Raw genomic sequence first — 21,771 nt, 5'->3', positions numbered from 1 at the left:
TGTCAAACCACACATCAGTGTAAGAAGATAAAAAATATACTACGGGATAGCACATCATATGTGTCCTCACATGCCTTATTATGAGTATATTTCTACACCATCGAAATATATCGTATGGTAATATTTGATTTAAACGCAGTTTACTTTCGACATATTTAAATCACGCTTTCATAGCCGCGTCATGCGAAAATGTGTCGTATGCGTCTCGGACTACGTTTCTTAAACCCAACAAGTGCATTTGCGCAGTCAGGTCAGAGACGATGTTGTTCGCTATAAAATCACTCAATATGTCATGGTCTCATCATGTATCTCCTGACCAGAATGAGAGATGCGCAGGCTGAGTGGGCTTTATATATTATGGGCGCATATGGAATAAGACCCATTTTCGCATGATGAGGGTCATAAAAATCTTATTGCGAATTGTAAATGTCACATTTTAGCACAATGCTTTTCGATACAAAATTGTATTCAAAATAGCAAACAATAGTAAATAAGGACAGCCTATCCAGGCTTTCACGAACGATTTCCAGACGTGCTGACCAAGTACGGCAAACATTAGGGCTGGATAATTAAACGATTTTCCTCTTATCGTGACACTTTACTATTTTGGTAATGATTGTTTTCTCATCTTGAAAGCAAAACTGAAATTCTGCGAGATGGGTTTTAAAGCGTAATTGTAACTGGGCCACAATTTGTGTCGTTTGAACATAGAGTACATGTAGTCTGGAATTCCTTACACTGAACAGTGCTACATCCTTTGCACTGAGCACAGACACGGTGATGTAGCCAACGTTCGTAGGTTGTATCTCGAATCAGCCTATGAAATATTCGAAAATATTCATGCGTGTCTGCTGACGTAATGTAAAAGTCATTAAGATGAAAGGCTGAGTAAAACAGCTACGCCGAAAAAGCGCATTAGTGCTCTATATACCTATGTTTAGGTCAGAGTTGTTGACACCGTGTGAACTGCTCGGGTAACAAGTAATGCATAAACAACAATGTACGGGTCAACAGAGCAGTCTTGATGACTACCTAATTCGTGAGTAAAAAGTATTGCTCGCAGATTTTTTTTTGATTTTTTTTCATCAATGATCTTATTGTATATTTTGAATTTGTATATGGTGTCAAAAATCAAAAGTTGTGTACAGGGAATTTTCATCATGAAATTATATTCGTAGTGAGATAGGTATTCGATATTCCAACAATATTCGTTTAATATGATTGTGATTGCAGATTATCTTTATATTCAGTTCTCATTACCATTTTCATCATACTTTCTATGCTTTCAGTACGTCCAAAAAGGGCAATGTTGTTGTTATTTTGTTTAAGTTATCTATATGAAATAAATAGGATGATAAAAAGTGCACACAAAGCTCGACCCGTGCGTTATGACACACTCTTTATAAATTTGGATGGCGTGTGTTCATTTCAAACTTGCGATTAATTTTGAAAATTGAATTGCGTCTTAAATTATGCAATATAGCGAACAACTTCAGTGTCTTCAGAGCTCTGATTCTTTTCTATTACTAGCCTTTTTTTGCTGCGTTTAAATACCACGTGATCAAGACGCAGCAAATAGTGGACTATTTTAATCATTCATACACATTCTATTCCGCAAAACATATAATTAAACAAGGGACAAAATTGTCACAAAACCAGGTTTTCAATTTGAAAAAAAGTCTGAAAAAGGGAGACAATTCTAAATGTGCATTGTTACCCCCCTTGTGTAATATTCAATATTTTTTACTCGTGGCAAGCTTGATTTCAATTTGAAAAAAGTGTAATAAAGGGAGACCCACTCAAAATGTGCATTGTTACTGATCAAAGTTACCCCCATTGTTTAAAAATCAATCTATTTTTAGTGGTGACGACCTTGACCTTAAAGATATTGACATAATTCTTTCGCGCGACAATGATGGTGGACAAATGTGCCAAATGATTTTAAAATCTCACAATGAATGACGTAATTATGGCCCGGACAAGCTCATTTATGACCATTTTTGACATTTGAACTCAAAGTGTGACCTTGACCTTGGAGATATTGATGTAATTCTTTCGCGCGACACACCGTCTAATGATGGTGAACAAATGTGCCAAATGATTTTAATATATAACAATGAACGACAAAGTTATGGCCCAGACAAGCTTGGTCCGCCCGCCCGCCCGCCGACATTCGCCAATATAATAACCAGTTGTTTCCTTTGGAAAACCAGGTTTAAAAATGTTGAATTGTGTTTCCTTTATATGCTCCGTTCATAGATAGTCCATTTTACACAATATTCACATCATGTGACAATTTATTAATGCATATAGTGGAAATGCTTAAACCTGTGACATAATGGCGGCAGTTATCAGGTATTGGGTCTTTTAACAAATCAGGCTTGCAAAACGTAGTATTAACCTTATTTGTTCGATATTTTAATCATGTTTAAGGTATTGTCTCATGAAAAAAAGAAGTATTTATTGATTGTATGGTCAGAAGTTTTTCTCAACTTAAACGGATACATGTCTCAACATCCCCTAGTGTATTTTAATAAAGGAAATCAAACATATAAATCAAAATGTGCCAGATTAAAACTGCATGTGTTTACGTGCTTCACACATGCAAACGGATATAATAATGCACTATGCAATTACAAATATGTACCCAGTAAATTGATTGCTGTGTTAAAAGTATAAAATAAATGCGTAGAAAAACGACATTGAATTGTTTTGACAAAGTCTAAATGGAGGAAGACAAAGTCAATTAAAACAGTTTATTTCTACATTCCAGTTCCTTCTTTTGTGTCATTATATAATATTGTATTTGTTGATAAAGAATTGAGATTATAATAACTCTGAAAACATGCTCCGTGACCATTCCTTACACGGCCACAGGTGCAATTCCACAGGCAGTAATATACACGTGAATACTTCATGTGCAAAACACGAAACAAGCTGGAGAAGTGGGGCTTTCTAAGATAAAGAACAGTATTGCAGTTGCAAAACATTCATCATTAGGAAATCGAATAATGTAATACCGACCTTTAGCAATTGTCATCATATATTTGCCAACAAGAAACAACTAACAATAATACTGAAAACACTGTTTGTAACATTTATAAGTTATATAATAAGCACAACCCCATGTTTATATTAAAAACGGATCCATATTCTGGACTTCGCGCAGTGTTATCATTTAACTTATTTTTAAGTGCATAGCCATATAGAATACATATTCTAAAATAAATTGATAATAAATATTAATATATATAAACTAGTGATAATAATAGTTAATAAATTGCAGGAGACTGGTTTTCTGTTTAATTAAACATCTGTATTGTGAAGGTCAATTCCAGATGCTGAAATGTAACCACAACACCAGTTGCATGAAAACATGTACAATACTGAAGATAAGACAGGAATAGTACAAATGGAAAAGTGTAAAGAAAACAAACAAAAAGCATCCAAAAGAACAACGCGTAATAAGACTTAAACATGTTAGACATGCTACAAATGTATAAGGAAAATCTCTCCAAAAAGTATCATAAAATATACATAAACTTAAAGCAAACTTTCTACAAAACACAAGAGCTGATTTAACAATCACATTGTGGTTTCAAAAACACATTTGCATAGAGGTTCAAATTATGTGTATATAAAAAAAGCAGTGTCACAGGCACATCTAGGAACATGTTTGCACACACACAAATCCTCCACTCAAAATCATCTTTACGTATACTTAATGTAAATATGACAATAAGGTCATTATTCCACAATTCTTTTTTTTGCAGCTACAATGCTTGTCTTTTTTACCAACTACATAAAATAATATTTTGCTGTGAAAGTATGAATGCCTGCTAAAGATTGTAGAAGTGTATGTAGTCCGAAACATGTAAGGAAGTGCATACATAATACAGTACAAAACATGGCATTGTCCACAAGTATGCCCATATTGGTGGGGGCCAAAACATCTTCCTAAGATTCACTAGTCTCATACATAAAGGTAATTCAGCTGTGAAATAAATCCCCCAAGCAGTTAATAGGGGTTGAGTACACACAACTTTGAGGACTTAATGTTTAAAAAAAAGGAAAAAATACCAACTTTTTGTTAAAAAAAAACAACAAAAATGTGCAGTTTTTAATCCAAGACAAAATAACTTTCTTCATGATCATCTGAACATTATGGATATTCAGCTGTGAAGGTTTAATTAAAATCTGCGAAGATTCGACCAAGAATAGATGAAAGTACCAATAAACGTAGAAATGCGGAGCTTATTTAATGTCTCCCATATGGTGGGACAGAACAATATATGAATGTCTTCATGAACTTGTATATTTGGACTTGAGATTTTAAATGAATAGAAAATGTACAAAAAGCTTTCTAGAAATAGGCCAAGCCAAAAGTGTTTTCCCAGCTTTTTTCTTTTTTAGTTATAAAAATACAAACAATACAAAAGCAGTTTTAAATAATTCATTAAATGTATAAAAATATGGTTAGAAACAATCAAAACCATAGAAAGTGTTGCAGTGTTTTTCAAAGCTTAAATCAAAATCATATAAAGGTAAGTATAGTTCAATAAAATACATTACATATTTTTGTTTTGTATACAAATAAAACTGTTTCCCACTAAATACTTCTTTTTATTTCACAGAGTAAATGGTTATCTAAATGCAAAAACTACGGATGAACACAAATTTTAAGACTAAAACATGAACAAATAAACTTCTTTTATTATATATATATGAAGTATACATAATTTCCAATAAATGTTGGACGGAATATAATAAACATAATATCCAATAAATGTTGGACAGAATAACATAAGTATAACAATTTAAAAGTGAGCAAAATCTATATGCAAAATTTCTTGACAAAAAAAATTATATATTTGTGAAATCAGTTAATTGTTATTCATATGAAGCCTATAACCTTGTGTATTTACATGGATTTTGTTTAACAATGATGAAAATGGGTGAACATTTATCAAATACAATAAATATGTATATTCATACATAAAAATCACAGATTTTTAATAAGCTTGTAAATCATGCAACTTGTAAGGACAGTGAAAAGTAGAACTAATTTATCAACAAACGAACCTGAAGTACAAAAAAACAAGAGGGCCATGATGGCCCTGTATTACTCCACTGTTTTTTCTTTGGGGAAAAAATGTGCAATGTGCATGGGTTGAAATGTACTCAAGCATATGACTTTCTCTTTCTATCCCTCGTCCCACTGAGGTTTTAAAGTTGGAAGGGTGAGCATTTTTATATATGGAAAAAGTTACTACCGTGTTAACTAAACAGACTTAAAAGCCCGGGAATTGTTGCACAGGTCCTTTGCTTATAACGTAGGTACATTTATCTCTCCAAAAGATATTGTCGTTCTTTCTATTTCACATATTTTTAGATGCTGAAGATCAAATCTACGCATTTGATTTGAAACAGATTCACAAGACCCAGAGGAATCAAAATGCCTTAACCCTTTACCAAACGACACATTTTGGACTTTCCCAATTTGAAAGAGGTTGCAGACGTCAATTAAATTAAAATGGTATATGAAGGAAATGATCAGGTAGGGTAGAAATAATTGTGATAAAAAGGAGAAATTGCTCATCAACCCACACATCTCTAAGACCAACAGGCCTGAGAATATTATGATAATCTAAAGATTATTTCTTTATATTTATAAATGTATTTAATTCAGTAATACATTTGACTTCTAAGATCAATTCATAACTTATATTAAGAAAATTATAAAATGGTCAGAAATATATATGGATTGTTGAGCAATTGACAATCATATCCACAATTCATGAGTCACGATTCACAAATGGATTAATGAATCATTAGTTATTAAAAAGCAGCATAAACAATAGTTAAGAACATTGCACTTCATTAATTTCAACACCTTCTCTTGGATACAAAGTTTGAGTTTACCTTGCAGTATCATATATTGACTTTTCTTGAAATAATTATGTTCATGGAAGTTGTGTTTTTAAAATCAATAATATATTATTTAACTGGTTTAAACACTACGAAAAAGGCATGAAATTAACATGTCATCCAAAATATTTTCATCCGGATATATGGTCACTTTCGACATATTTAAATAAAACCCGACTTTTTTCAGTTTGTAAGAAAAACATTCATAACACATGTTCTTACTTCAATGCCTTTGTAAGCAGTCACCATCTGACCTAAAATGGCACTAAATGACAGGGTTTTATTTCATTTTTACAAGATGTTGATATTCTTGTTGGTCACAGCAAAACGGCCGCAGTAATCTCCACTGGTAAACGTCATATGTTCAGTTTTGTGACCCCCGGGGCCGGGTTAAATTTGAGCCCAGGGGAATAATTTGAACAAATTTGGTAGAAAACTATGAGATATCACTACATACCAAATGTAGTACCCCTAGGCTCTATAATTAAGAACAAGAAGATTGCATAGGCCTTATTTAAGCATATGTTCATATTTGTGACCCCTGGGGCAAGGTCAAATTTGTTCCCAGGGGCATAATTTGAACAAACTAAGTAGAGAACTATTATATGTCACTACCTACCGAATTTGGTAGAAATAGGCCCAATGGTTATGGACAAGAAGATTTTTATAGTTTGCACAAAATGGGCCCAATATGAGCATATGTTCAATTTTGTTACCCATGGGGAACTGTCAAATTTGATCACCAGGGGCTTAATTTGAACAAACTTGGTAGAGGACTATAAGATGTCATTACATACCAAATTTGGTAGCCCTATGCCATACGGTAATGGACAAGAAGATTTTTAAAGTTTGCACAAAATAGTCCTTATATAAGCAAATGTTCAATTTTTTTACCCCATATGGCAGGGTCAAATTTGACCCCAGGGGCATAATTTGAACAAACTTGGTAGAGGACTATTAGATGTCACTACATACCAAATTTGGTAGCCCAAGGCCCAATGGTTATGGATGTAAAGATTTTTAAAGTTTTCACAAAATAGGCCTTATATAAGCAAATTTTCAATTTTTTAACCCCCCGGGGCAGGGTCAAATTTGACCCCAGGGGCATAATTTGAACAAACTTGGTAGAGGACTATTACCGGTAGATGTCACTACATACTAAATTTGGTAGCCCTAGGCCCAATGGTTATGGACAAGAAGATTTTTAAAGTTTGCACAAAATAGGCCTCATATAAGCAAATTTTCAATTTTTTGACCCCCAGGGCAGGGTCAAATTTGACCCCAGGGGCATAATTTGAACAAACTAGGTAGAGGTCTATAAGATTTCACTACATACTAAATTTGGTAGCCCTAGGCCCAATGGTTATGGACAAGAAGATTTTTAAAGTTTGCACAAAATAGGCCTCATATAAGCAAATTTTCAATTTTTTGACCCCCAGGGCAGGGTCAAATTTGACCCCAGGGGCATAATTTGAACAAACTAGGTAGAGGTCTATAAGATTTCACTACATACTAAATTTGGTAGCCCTAGGCCCAATGGTTATGGACAAGAAGATTTATAAAGTTTGCACAAAATAGGCCTTATATAAGCAAATTTTCCATTTTTTGACCCCCCGGGGCAGGGTCAAATTTGACCCCAGGGGCATAATTTGAACAAATTTGAAAGAGGTTCACCACATGAACATTCCTGAGAAATTTCATCAGAATTGGACCAGTTGTTTAAGAGAAGAAGATGTTTAAAGAAAAAGTTAACGCACAGACGCACTGAAGCACACACAACAGACACAGGACCATGACATAAGCCCCGCTGGCCTTTGGCCAGTGGAGCTAAAAAAAAAAGAGCCGCGCTCTGTGAAAAGGGGGTTCAATGCATGTGCACAAAGTTTCGTCCCAGATTAGCCAGTGCAGTCCAAACAGGCTAATCAGGGGACACACTTTCAGCCTAAACTCGATTTTTTCTAAGAAGAGTCGTTCTTTAAACAAAAAAATCATTTAGGTGTCTCGTCCCTTATTAGCCTGTGCAGACTGCACTGGCTAATCTGGGATGAAACTTTACGAAAATGCATTAAACAATTTGGCCATGTCAACACGAAAAACTCTTTTTTGAACCTTAGATAAGCACATGTTTATGGATGGCAAACAATATTTTTAGTATTAATTTACACTGATTATTATGAAACCAACCTTTAACAATTGTGACATTAACTAAAAAAAAAATCCCAAACGACAATCTAATCACACATCCACATGTTTATAGCTGTTTCATTCTGTGGTAACCATTTGAGCATAATAGTAATCACTGATAAACAAAAACTACATGAATTTACCTCATATAAAAATCACAGATAAACAAGATATGTGTTTGTCAGAAACACTACATGTATGTCCCCTTTTGCGCCGCTTTGAAGCTATATATTTGACCTTTGACCTTGAAGGATAACCTTGACCTTTCACCACTCAAAATGTGCAGCTCCAAGAGATACACATGCATGCCAAATATCAAGTTGCTATCTTCAAAATTGCAAAAGTTATTGCAAATGTTTAAGTTGGTGCAAACAAACATACAAACACACAAACAAACAAACCAACAGACAGGGAAAAAACAATATGTCCCCCACTATAGTGGCGGGGGACATAAAAACGAATACCAAATACCACATTGAATCATATTTTGTGGTAGCAATTAGTTCAATGATCATCTAACTACATTTCTGATATTGTTTTTCCTACTATTCAACAGGGAATGCAGCACATCATACAAGACCAATATTATTGTCACGCTAATGTAATCTAATGTTGGGTGATTAAATAAAATACTGGTAAAGTATATTTACTTTTTTTTTTACAAAAGTAGAACTATACCAATAGTTATGAATTAATCACCAAAGCACAAAGATTAAGAGAAATAATTTGAGGAGAAACAGGCACTTTGTTATCTATGCAGATACAAATACCAGTACAATATTTAGTCTTTCATAAACTAAGCATCATTTACAAATTTGGTAACAAACTGTCAGACACAATTTAACACATATAATTTGTTTCAAGTTTTCTTACATTTTTCTTTATTGGCCTACTTATTTAACTATGTGGTTTTTTTCAATGCTTTTCTGAGTTTTACATTCAAAAGTGAGAGCTCAGTGCTTTCTGTTAAAATGGTTAGCAACATTGTCTCTCATAGCAACCAAAGTAACCATTTATGAACAACATAACACGATAAGCAAATGTATAACATAACTTCATTTCTTCAGCCTTTGAGCCAAAGTCAAAGATAAATATATACCAGTCCATCTATTTCCTATTTAATTCTATTTTCATGAGACTTATTCACTGATTTTGCCTTTTTGTGAAGTTTGTTATTAAAAGTTTTTAATTGATAATTGTGTACAGCAGAATATATGAGTGGCAGTTTTATTACAAGAATATAATTTTAAGCATAAAATAACAAAAAAGCTACCCAAACTGGGCTCCAAATAATGGCCTTTATATTAAAAGCTTTTGCCTGGATCCTTCAACTATCCAAGACTGTTACAGTATGACATAAATGTTATACTTAATACAAGAGCAACGCATAATGGGTACCACGCTCGGCTGCGAAAGCTTGTCAGAATTTTTTTAATTTTTTTGAGGTCACAGTGACCTTGACCTTTGACCTAGTGACCCTAAATGGGTGTGGCGTGTAGAACTCATCAAGGTGCATCTACATATGAAGTTTCAAAGTTGTAGGTGGAAGCACTTTGATTTTAGAGGCAATGTTAAGGTTTTTGTTAAAGTTTTATATTAGAGGTCACAGTGACCTTGACCTTTGACCTAGTGACCCAAAAATGGGTTTGGTGTGTAGAACTCATCAGGGTGCATCTACATATGAAGTTTCAAAGTTGTAGGTGGAAGCACTTTGATTTTAGAGCCTATTTTAAAGTTTGATATAAAAGGTCACAGTGACCTTGACCTTTGACCAAGTGACCCAAAAATGGGTTTGGCATGTACAACTCATCAAGGTGCATCTACATATGAAGTTTCAAAGTTGTAGGTGAAGCACTTTGATTTTAGAGCCAATGTTAAGGTTTTAGCACGACACCTACGGGGGACGAGCTGGCTATGACAATAGCTCGGGTTTTCTCCGAAAACAGCCTCGCTAATAAGAGATCAATGTGTTGTCACAGATTAGAACGAGAACAACAGAAATACTCAAATTATTCGACTGATTCTTATTTGTAAAGCTTTATTATAGCAGACATTATAACTCATAAACAGAAGTGTATTTTTAGTGTGAGTCTGTATGTTTTATTATTTTAATTTGTGACACAAAGTTGAATAATTTTCATTTAAACAATCTGTGAACAATTACCTTTCATACTAAAATAATTGAAACATAGAGGCTGTTAATTTGCAGCTTTAATACCCTTATAACCAATTATTTCTAACTACGTCATATAAGATTATATAAATTTTGCATAACTACATCTACCAAGCTTGAGCAAATGAAGTAGATCACATTTCCAGGGTAAAGGTAGGTCTTTCTTCCATGATTTTGTCCACATTGCGCACGCTTGTGCATCCGTACATGTGCACTGAGGTAAGACGTCGACAGTGCTTTGCCAGCTTGATCACCGACTGTTCTGTCACATCAGTCAGAAAGTTGATCTTCAATGTCTCCAGACGCTGGCCGCAGAAATTGGCAATCATAGACACACTGTAATTTTATAAATACAACTTAAGTTTATTTCTTTGTACTTTCTTCTCATTGTTTATGTTAAATAAACATTTCGGTATTACAATTATACAAACAATTATTTATATCATACAAAATATTTTGTAAATTTTGAATCAAATAAGCATTAAAGAAACAGTAAAAAAAACACATCCAATATATAAGCTACTTGGGTAAGTGTTTAGAGTTTATTTATCATGGCTTAGACAACCTTATTATTGAGTTTTGATTCATGTGTTTGGTTCAAAAATGAAAATGCTTTAATCAAGATTTACCAGTTTTACCATAAAGCCCATCATTTTTGGCCATTCTTTTGACAAAAGTCAAAAAATGTAATTAAACAATTCTGTATTTAACAAGAACGTTTTTACTGCAGAGTGTAATTTCAACAGCTCAGGATTGTTTTAATATGGGATAAAGGGATGTACTACTGTCTCAATAAAGTCAATATTTTCATGGAAAACACACATTGATTGCATGCACTCATATTGAAATAATTTAAAGATTTAATGTTTATCCAAAGCAAATCTCTTTCTTGACAAACGTTAATTTTCTTGAAAATTCAATGAATACAAGTTTAGCAGGTGTATCCGTAGTATCGTCCCTCTAAATGAATATATCTAAATATTTTAAGTGAAAAGATTAACAAACACAAAATAATGTTTTATATGTCAACTGTACATGCTCTCTGTAGTAATCTGTATAATGTACAAAATTTCTCATAATATTGGCCCTTCTGATTGGTTGCAAAGGTTTTTATTATGTGCATGTGCTTGTTCAAGAAATAAATTCTCAATGGAAAAATGACACTTGCTCATGTTGTATCTAAAATATTTTTACATTAAATAATTTTTTTCCACAAATAAATGGCATATACAACATTTGATATACCTACTTATTAACTGATACAATTATGTGTTACTTTGAAATTCATAGCATCACCCTGGTATAAACATGACCTACTTTTCAATTTTAACTAGAAAGCATGAAATGATTGTCATAATTTTCAAAAAACCTTAAAATTGATAAACCTTAACTGTCCAACACTTCTTGAGGTGTTTCCGTTTAAGTCACAATACAATGAAGGCCGATACTATGAGAATAAGGGATACCAACAAACAGAGAGGAGTATTTCAGATAAATCTAACAAACAACAAAATGTGTTTGTGAAACACTATGTCCCCCAAGATATTTGACCTTTGACCTTGACGGATGACCTTGACCTTTCACCACTCAAAATGTTCAGCTCCATTAGATACACATGCATGCCAAAAATCAAGTTGCTATCTTCAATATTGCAAAAGTAATGGCCAATGTTAAAATTGACGCAAACAAACCAAAAAAAAAACAGACAGGGCAAAAACAATATGTCCCCCAGTATAGACTGGGGAACATAAAAAGCACAAGCAAATTGAACACTCACTTAATGACAAAAAGTTACTGATAAATGTGTCCATTCCGGAATCTAGAACTTTATTTTACAGATCTAACTTTGAAAAGCACTGTGCTATTAACAGCATTTGATGGACTTCATTATCCATCTCCAAGTTAATGACTTTCAATAAAACCTAACCTATTTAAAACAATTTATTGACAATATGTTAAACCACTCAATGGTCTATGCTTTATGATTTAACTTGAGCGCAATCATTAACTTATCCACTATTCACAGTGTGTTAATCTCCAATCATATCCTTAAGTTGTAAGTTTAGACCTACCTCTTGTGTGTATAGCTGGTGGAGCTGATGTCAGTGTCTCAGGTTGCTACATGTGTTCACCTACCTCCTGTGTGTACAGCTGGTGGAGCTGATGTCATAGTCTCAGGTTGCTACATGTGTTCACCTACCTCCTGTGTGTACAACTGGTTGAGCTGATGTCAAAGTGTCTCAGGTTGCTACATGTGTTCACATACTTCCTGTGTGTACAGCTGGTTGAGCTGATGTCAGTGTCTCAGGTTGCTACATGTGTTCACCTACCTCCTGTGTGTACAACTGGTTGAGCTGATGTCAGTGTCTCAGGTTGCTACATGTGTTCACATACCTCCTGTGTATACAGCTGGTGGAACTGATGTCAAAGTGTCTCAGGCTGCTACATGTGTTCACCTACCTCCTGTGTGTACAGCTGGTTGAGCTGATGTCAGTGTCTCAGGTTGCTACATGTGTTCACCTACCTCCTGTGTGTACAACTGGTTGAGCTGATGTCAGTGTCTCAGGTTGCTACATGTGTTCACATACCTCCTGTGTATACAGCTGGTGGAACTGATGTCAAAGTGTCTCAGGCTGCTACATGTGTTCACCTACCTCCTGTGTGTACAGCTGGTTGAGCTGATGTCAAAGTGTCTCAGGTTGCTACATATGTTTACCTTCCTCCTGTGTGTACAGCTGGTTGAGCTGATGTCAAAGTGTCTCAGGTTGTTACATGTGTTCACCTACCTCCTGTGTATACAGCTGGTGGAGCTGATGTCAAAGTGTCTCAGGTTGCTACATGTGTTCACCTACCTCCTGTGTGTACAGCTGGTGGAGCTGATGTCAAAGTGTCTCAGGTTGCTACATGTGTTCACCTACCTCCTTTGTGTACAGCTCGTGGAGCTGATGTCAAAGTGTCTCAGGTTGCTACATGTGTTCACCTACCTCCTGTGTGTACAGCTGGTGGAGCTGATGTCAAAGTGTCTCAGGTTGCTACATGTGTTCACCTACCTCCTGTGTGTACAGCTAGTTGAGCTGATATGTGTCTCAGGTTGCTACATGTGTTCACCTACCTCCTGTGTGTACAGCTGGTTGAGCTGATGTCAAAGTGTCTCAGGTTGCTACATGTGTTCACCTACCTCCTGTGTGTACAGCTAGTTGAGCTGATATGTGTCTCAGGTTGCTACATGTGTTCACCTACCTCCTGTGTGTACAGCTGGTTGAGCTGATGTCAAAGTGTCTCAGGTTGCTACATGTGTTCACCTACCTCCTTTGTGTACAGCTCGTGGAGCTGATGTCAAAGTGTCTCAGGCTGCTACATGTGTTCACCTACCTCCTTTGTGTACAGCTCGTGGAGCTGATGTCAAAGTGTCTCAGGTTGCTACATGTGTTCACCTACCTCCTTTGTGTACAGCTCGTGGAGCTGATGTCAAAGTGTCTCAGGTTGCTACATGTGTTCACCTACCTCCTGTGTGTACAGCTGGTTGAGCTGATGTCAAAGTGTCTCAGGTTGCTACATGTGTTCACATACCTCCTGTGTGTACAGCTGGTGGAGCTGATGTCAATGTGTCTCAGGTTGCTACATGTGTTCACCTACCTCCTGTGTGTACAGCTGGTTGAGCTGATGTCAAAGTGTCTCAGGTTGCTACATGTGTTCACCTACCTCCTTTGTGTACAGCTGGTGGAGCTGATGTCAAAGTGTCTCAGGTTGCTACATGTGTTCACCTACCTCCTGTGTGTACAGCTAGTTGAGCTGATATGTGTCTCAGGTTGCTACATGTGTTCACCTACCTCCTGTGTGTACAGCTGGTTGAGCTGATGTCAGTGTCTCAGGTTGCTACATGTGTTCACCTACCTGCTTTGTGTACAGTTGGTTGAGCTGATGTCAAAGTGTCTCAGGTTGCTACATGTGTTCACCTACCTCCTGTGTGTACAGCTGGTGGAGCTGATGTCAAAGTGTCTCAGGTTGCTACATGTGTTCACCTACCTCCTGTGTGTACAGCTGGTGGAGCTGATGTCAAATTGTCTCGGGTTGCTACATGTGTTCACCTACCTCCTGTGTGTACAGCTGGTTGAGCTGATGTTAAAGTGTCTCAGGTTGCTACATGTGTTCACCTACCTCCTGTGTGTACAGCTGGTGGAGCTGATGTCAAATTGTCTCAGGTTGCTACATGTGTTCACCTACCTCCTGTGTGTACAGCTGGTTGAGCTGATGTTAAAGTGTCTCAGGTTGCTACATGTGTTCACATACCTCCTGTGTGTACAGCTGGTTGAGCTGATGTCAAAGTGTCTCAGGTTGCTACATGTGTTCACATACCTCCTGTGTGTACAGCTGGTGGAGCTGATGTCAATGTGTCTCAGGTTGCTACATGTGTTCACCTACCTCCTGTGTGTACAGCTGGTTGAGCTGATGTCAAAGTGTCTCAGGTTGCTACATGTGTTCACCTACCTCCTGTGTGTACAGCTGGTTGAGCTGATGTCAAAGTGTCTCAGGTTGCTACATGTGTTCATCTACCTCCTGTGTATACAGCTGGTTGAGCTGATGTCAAAGTGTCTCAGGTTGCTACATCTGTTTACCTTTCTCGTGTGTGTACAGCTGGTGGAGCTGATGTCAATGTGTCTCAGGTTGCTACATGTGTTCACCTACCTCCTGTGTGTACAGCTGGTGGAGCTGATGTCAAATTGTCTCAGGTTGCTACATGTGTTTACCTACCTCCTGTGTGTACAGCTGGTTGAGCTGATGTCAAAGTGTCTCAGGTTGCTACATGTGTTCACCTACCTCCTGTGTGTACAGCTGGTTGAGCTGATGTCAAAGTGTCTCAGGTTGCTACATGTGTTCATCTACCTCCTGTGTATACAGCTGGTTGAGCTGATGTCAAAGTGCCTCAGGTTGCTACATGTGTTTACCTACCTCCTGTGTATACAGCTGGTGGAGCTGATGTCAAAGTGCCTCAGGTTGCTACATGTGTTAACATACCTCCTGTGTGTACAGCTGGTTGAGCTGATGTCAAAGTGTCTCAGGTTGCTACATGTGTTTACCTACCTCCTGTGTATACAGCTGGTGGAGCTGATGTCAAAGTGCCTCAGGTTGCTACATGTGTTCACATACCTCCTGTGTGTACAGCCAGTTGATCTGATATGTGTCTCAGGTTGCTACATGTGTTTACCTTCCTCCTGTGTGTACAGCTGGTTGAGCTGATGTCAAAGTGTCTCAGGTTGCTACATGTGTTTACCTACCTCCTGTGTGTACAGCTGGTGGAGCTGATGTCAAAGTGCCTCAGGTTGCTACATGTGTTCACATACCTCCTGTGTGTACAGCTGGTTGAGCTGATGTCAATGTGTCTCAGGTTGCTACATGTGTTCACCTACCTCCTGTGTGTACAGCTGGTGGAGCTGATATGTGTCTCAGGTTGCTACATGTGTCCACATACCTCCTGTGTATATAGCTGGTGGAGCTGATGTCAAAGTGTCTCAGGTTGCTACATGTGTTCACCTACCTCCTGTGTGTACAGCTGGTGGAGCTGATGTCAAAGTGTCTCAGGTTGCTACATGTGTTCACCTACCTCCTGTGTGTACAGCTGGTGGAGCTGATGTCAAAGTGTCTCAGGTTGCTACATGTGTTCACCTACCTCCTGTGTGTACAGCTGGTGGAGCTGATGTCAAAGTGTCTCAGGTTGCTACATGTGTTCACCTACCTCCTGTGTGTACAACTGGTGGAACTGATGTCAAAGTGTCTCAGGTTGCTACATGTGTTCACCAATGCCCGCACACTGCTGTCTGTGATCTGCTTGCAGCCACACACGTCCAGGCTCCTGTGGCACATACAGGAACAGGTGCAACACAACATATGTCAACACCTAATTCTACAGTACACAATGTCAAACATCAGCAGAACACAGAGCTAACATTTGCCAGTTGCTGCTTATCATGGGTTGGTAAATCATGGGATTACATTCATGAGTGGTAACTTCAAACAATTGAACAAACAGCATTGGACAGAAAGGTGATCAAGGTTTTGCAATTGCTATACCTTGCATCGGTTGTCTTGCTGTATTGCTTTTCTTACAGTATTAAATTTCACAGATAGTTAAAGTCTACAGCTATAGCTCATGTAATTTTATTTAACTTTCTGCAAACTTACGGTTTTTGTCTTATGTTTACTGTTTAGTCTATTACATGACCAAGGTCAAACAACACCATGCCATAACTTTAGTCTAAAATTCAATTTTTTTTCGTTAAATACTACGTCTATGACATAGACTTCATTCTAATAAAACAATAGGTGGCAATTAACCTGGCACATTGCGACTTGTTTTATTACACAAAATTACCTACCCTCCAAGTGCTTTTGAGCATAATTGAATAATAAAATCATTTTAGGACAATAATAAACAAGGGCTGTTTGTAAAACATGCATGCCCCCCTATATGGGCTATAAGTTGTAGTAGCAGCCATTGTGTGAATACGTTTTTTGTCACTGAATACGTTTTCTGTCACTGTGAATGGTGGTGGTGGTGGTGGTGGTGGTGGTGGTGGGTGGGTGGTGGTGGTGGTGGTGGTGGTGGTGGTGGTGGTGGTGGTGGGTGGGTGGGTGGGTGGGTGGGTGGGTGGTGGTGGTGGTGGTGGTGGTGGTGGTGGTGGTGGTGGTGGTGGTGGTGGAAGAAATAGAAGTAGTAGTAGTAGTAGTAGTAGTAGTAGTAGTAGTAGAAGTAGTAGTAGTAGTAGTAGTAGTAGTAGTAGTAGTAGTAGTAGTAGAGTAGTAGTAGAGTAGTAGTAGAGTAGTAGTAGAAGTAGTAGTAGTTGTAGTAGTAGTAGTAAAGTAGTAGTAGTAGTAGTAGTAGTAGTAGTAGTAGTAGTAGTAGTAGTAGTAGTAGTAGTAGTAGTAGTAGTAGTAGTAGTAGTAATAGAGTAGTAGTAGTAGTAGGTGGTGGTGGTGGTAGCAAAGAAATAGTAGTAGTAGTAGTAGTAGTAGTAGTAGTAGTAGTAGTAGTAGTAGTAGTAGTAGTAGTAGTAGTAGTAGAAGTAGTAGTAGTAGTAGTAGTAGTAGAAGTAGTAGTAGTAGTAGTAGTAGTAGTAGTAGTAGTAGTAGTAGAGTAGTAGTAGTAGTAGTAGTAGTAGTAGTAGTAGTAGTAGTAGTAGTAGTAGTAGTAGAAGTAGTAGTAGTAGTAGTAGTAGTAGTAGTAGTAGCAGCAGCAGCAGCAGCAGCAGCAGCAGCAGCAGCAGCAGCAGCAGCAGTAGTAGTAGTAGTAGTAGTAGTAGTAGTAGTAGTAGTAGTATGCATTACAAAAATGCAGTTAGCCTTACATTTGGTAAAATTTAAATATATTACAAGGGAGGCAAATCTGTAACAATAAATTTAAACTTTTTGCAGTTGTTTCCCCTGTAGTGTATTACCTCCCCTGTCCTGCTTATATTTATATTAATCAGCAAAATTAAACATTAACACAATATTTAATATACAAAATATTCAAAAAATCTCATATTCTGATAATATTTGTTTTGACCTTTGACCTAGTGACCTCAAAATCAATAGGGGTCATCTGCTAGTCATGATCAATGTACCTATGAAGTTTCATGATCCTAGGCACAAGCGTTCTTGAGTTATCGTCTGACAACCACCTGGTGGACGGACAGACCGACCGACAGACCGACCGACAGACCGACATGAGCAAAGCAATATACCCCCTCTTCTTTGAAGGGGGGCATAAATATTAAACTGTAAAGGTTAAATGTAGAATTTTGATTCTTTTTTTACTTTGAAATACCACAACTTAACAGATGAACAGTATGCATCTGCAGCATACAATATTGTATTTTGTCAGTGAATAGTGTCTTTATTATAGGAAGTTTTACCAGAAGCGCTAAGATACTTAAAGAAGAAATAAAAATTCATTTGTCAACATCTCGATTGCTTTCTTTTTTCTAAATTATTTCATTTCAATTTCTTTAAAAAATATCATTCCAATTCTTATAAACTGTTGATCAAATTAAACAATAAAAGTTTAACAGAACAATTTTCAAAACCATGTAGTAGCAATCAACTCCTACATGTACCTTATATCATTCAAGTACGTAGAAATCTCGAGAATAGAGACATCAGTGATGTTAAGGCAGTTAGCGAGGGACAGATGCTTGAGGCGGGAACAGTTCTTTACAAGCCGATGTATACAGTTATCCTTAATCTGTTTGCAGCCTCGCAGGTCCAGTGACTCTATACGACCCAGGATGCCGGACAGCTGGGATATGCACGAGTCAGTCAGCTGAAAGAGGCAACCCTAAACTGTGACTTATATGACAAACTTTAATTATCAATGAATGCGGCACATGCATCATACTGCCGGACAGAGAAGCATGGGTAACTCTTGTATCCAATGGTTCATTTCAATTTAATGTAGCTTTTTTTCGGATTTAGGACATTCTGACATTTTTGTAAGTAAATTAAATCATGAGTATCAGCAAAATGAAAAATGAAAGGAATCCCCAAATATTACAATATATTTGAAGAACTGGTTCAGAAACTAGGTACAATACAATTTCTGATTTCTGTCCATTGACCTGTCCATATCAAGATGGATTAAATGAATGCACAATTAAGAACAGAGAAACAATTTATCATTATGGTTTAATTATACACATATTAGAAAATGTCTGCAACCAAAAAAAGCTTTTGGATAAGAAAACAAATACAAACAGTCAGAATCGAAAGCTTTGTCACAAATGTGACTAATATTCTTGCACTGTATTGTTAGCTATATTCAAGGGCAAATAATTCAGGAATTATGTAAAGTAAGTTGGAATTCAATCACTTTAGAAATATAAAAAGGGTTCACTCGAAAAATGTATAATTTTATTTAGAAGATTAACTGAAAGACAGAGTGATTCAATATAGCCCATCCATTTAGGGGTATAACAAGTAAAGAAGAGTTCAGGACAGAACAAACAGTTTTTGTACTAAAACAATAACATACAACTGAGCTGGGTCAGACGTCTATGATTGGCTCACTGCCAACATATGAGAGCCTTTGGCCCAAGGATTATTATGCAACTAGGGCTGATTATAAGACGTCATGCCTAGCTCTGCCATGTGTTATTGATTATAGTACAGATTTCAGATTATATTATTGTGTGTTTGTTATGTGTAAATGAAAACTTAACTTAAATATCAATAAAAACAAGAGCACCGCATAACGGGTGCCACGCTTGGCTGCGAAAGCTTGTCAGAATATTTTTTTAGAGGTCACAATGACCTTGACCTTTGACCTAGTGACCCAAAATGGCGTGTAGAACTCATTAAGGTGCATCTACATATGAAGTTTCAAAGTTGTTGGTGGAAGCACTTTGATTTTAGAGGCAATGTTAAGGTTTTTGTTAAAGTTTTATATTAGAGGTCACAGTGACCTTGACCTTTGACCTAGTGACCCAAATATGGGTGTGGCATGTAGAACTCATCAAGGTGCCTCTTCATATGAAGTTTCAAAGTTGTAGGTAGAAGCACTTTGATTTTAGAGCCTATGTTTAAGTTTAATATTAGAGGTCACAGTGTCCTTGACTTTTGACCTAGTGACCCAAAAATGGGTGTGGCGTGTAGAACTCATCAAGGTGCATCTTCATATGAAGTTTCAAAGTTGCAGGGGGAAGCACTTTGATTTAAGAGCCAATTTTAAGGTTTTAGCACGACGCCTACGGCGGACACCGGAAGAGCTGGCTATGACAATAGCTCGGGTTTTCTCTGAAAACAGCCTCGCTAAAAATCATTCCAATCAGTGACCAAATTTATAAATCATGAGGACGCCATTTTGTTCAATTAATGTAAAAAAAATCAGCCTGCCTAGGCGCACAGCTATAATTTATATAGGCCCGCAAGATACAAAATATAGTAACGATGTGTAATATTACCTTATAACATTGCCCAAGGTTGAGAGTGATCAGGTTAATGCAGTTGTTGGCCACGGATCTCAGTCCCCTGGGAGACAGATTGATGCATCCAAACATTTCTAGGACCCGGAGTTGAGCACCATGCTTCTTGACAACTGTCTCCAAGCCGTCGTTACTCACTGCCTGGCAACCGCTGATACACAGACTCTCCAATCTGCAATCCAACAGAAAAAAATTCAAATAACCAAGTTATTCAAATAACTTATAATAAGCTTAGCCTCTTTTTTATTTATTGGATTCATATGTCTAGGTTAAAAAACTCATATCACATAAATATACCTTATATTGTTTATACAATTTTTCATAAAATGAAACTGTATTTGAATTAAGGTTTTTATTCCTTCTATTTTTGGACAACTGTTTTCTACTTTCATGGAAATTTTGTTTAAAGGCTGTCTCTTCGTAACATAAATTAAGTCTGAGCATAAAGTCTTGTCCCTGTTTTGCCTGTGTGGACTGCACAGGCTAATCTGGGATAACAATTAATGCACATGCATTACGCCCAGTTATCCCAGAACATAGCATACAAGAAGAAGGGCTGAGGTATAAAGAAACAGAATTACATAGAGAATAATAGGTTAATGTTAGAAAATAAAAAGCACTAATCTATTATTCTACTTATTCCACTTTTTATTCAGTAAACCTTTTTATTTAAACAAAATTAGTTTAATTGGATAATTCACTGGATTTATGATGCCATTTTGTGAAAAAATGACGTCATTTCATGCCGTGGTTTATAGCAGAAATTTAATCAACGGGGCTTAAATTAACCGAATTTGCTGTACAAGTGGGATAAATGTAAATACCTTGGTATTTTCCTAAATAATTAATTAATAACTTAAAATCTTTTGATCATGCTGTTTTCAAAGTAAAAAATAGCCCACCAACAAGAGCACCGCATAACGGGTGCCACGCTCGGCTGCGAAAGCTTGTCAGAATTTTTTTGTTTTGTTTAGAGGTCACAGTGACCTTGACCTTTGACCTTGTGACCCAACAAGAGATGTGTTTGTCAGAAACACAATGCCCCCTACTGTGCTGCTTTGAAATAAAATTGATATTTATCACTTGGTAGGTATAGAAATCATCTCCCTTTAAAGCTTATTTCTTCCCTTGAATTTTGTCCAATCCAACCGGTTGGGGGGGGGGGGGGAAGGTCTCAAAGTCAATATGACCACATCACTAACAACCAATGCCTGTGGTTTAAAAGAGATCATAGCCAGAGTTGATCATGTATCTATGGACATAAGTCCACAGGTATGTAATGAACAGGAAAGAAATGATAATTATATCATTAAAAAAAAAATTGACAAATCAATCATTTGAGTCATAAATAATCAAAATAATAAATCTGTACAGTAACTGTGAAAAGAACTTCAATTCTTGGAAAGGAAATATATAATATGACATTTATAATTAAATAAATTACTTCCCTTAAAAAAATTGTCTCTAACTAATCTCTATTTTTAGTAGCAAATAATTAAAAGCCACTACCGTGACTGTAGATTCACCACT

The 21,771-nt window shown here is 36.7% G+C and overlaps 1 protein-coding gene across 3 annotated transcripts in view; it reads right to left on the bottom strand.

Moving 5' to 3' along the window:
- Positions 1-2,742: 2,742 nt before the first annotated feature.
- LOC127853062 (uncharacterized) overlaps positions 2,743-21,771 on the bottom strand; it is a 60,196-nt gene continuing 41,167 nt past the window's right edge. For all 3 annotated transcript variants that reach the window (XM_052387187.1, XM_052387189.1, XM_052387188.1), the window contains 4 exons: positions 20,221-20,413; positions 18,379-18,584; positions 16,020-16,136; positions 2,743-10,621 (listed from right to left, as the gene is read on the bottom strand). In XM_052387187.1, coding sequence (XP_052243147.1) covers positions 10,420-10,621; positions 16,020-16,136; positions 18,379-18,584; positions 20,221-20,413 — 718 coding nt within the window. In that variant the 3' untranslated portion in view covers positions 2,743-10,419. The remainder of the gene's footprint in view (positions 10,622-16,019; positions 16,137-18,378; positions 18,585-20,220; positions 20,414-21,771) is intronic.

This window comes from Dreissena polymorpha, chromosome 12 (assembly GCF_020536995.1).
Source record: "Dreissena polymorpha isolate Duluth1 chromosome 12, UMN_Dpol_1.0, whole genome shotgun sequence".
In the NCBI taxonomy this organism is placed as follows: domain Eukaryota; kingdom Metazoa; phylum Mollusca; class Bivalvia; order Myida; family Dreissenidae; genus Dreissena; species Dreissena polymorpha.
This window is presented reverse-complemented; position numbering and strand designations above follow the sequence as displayed.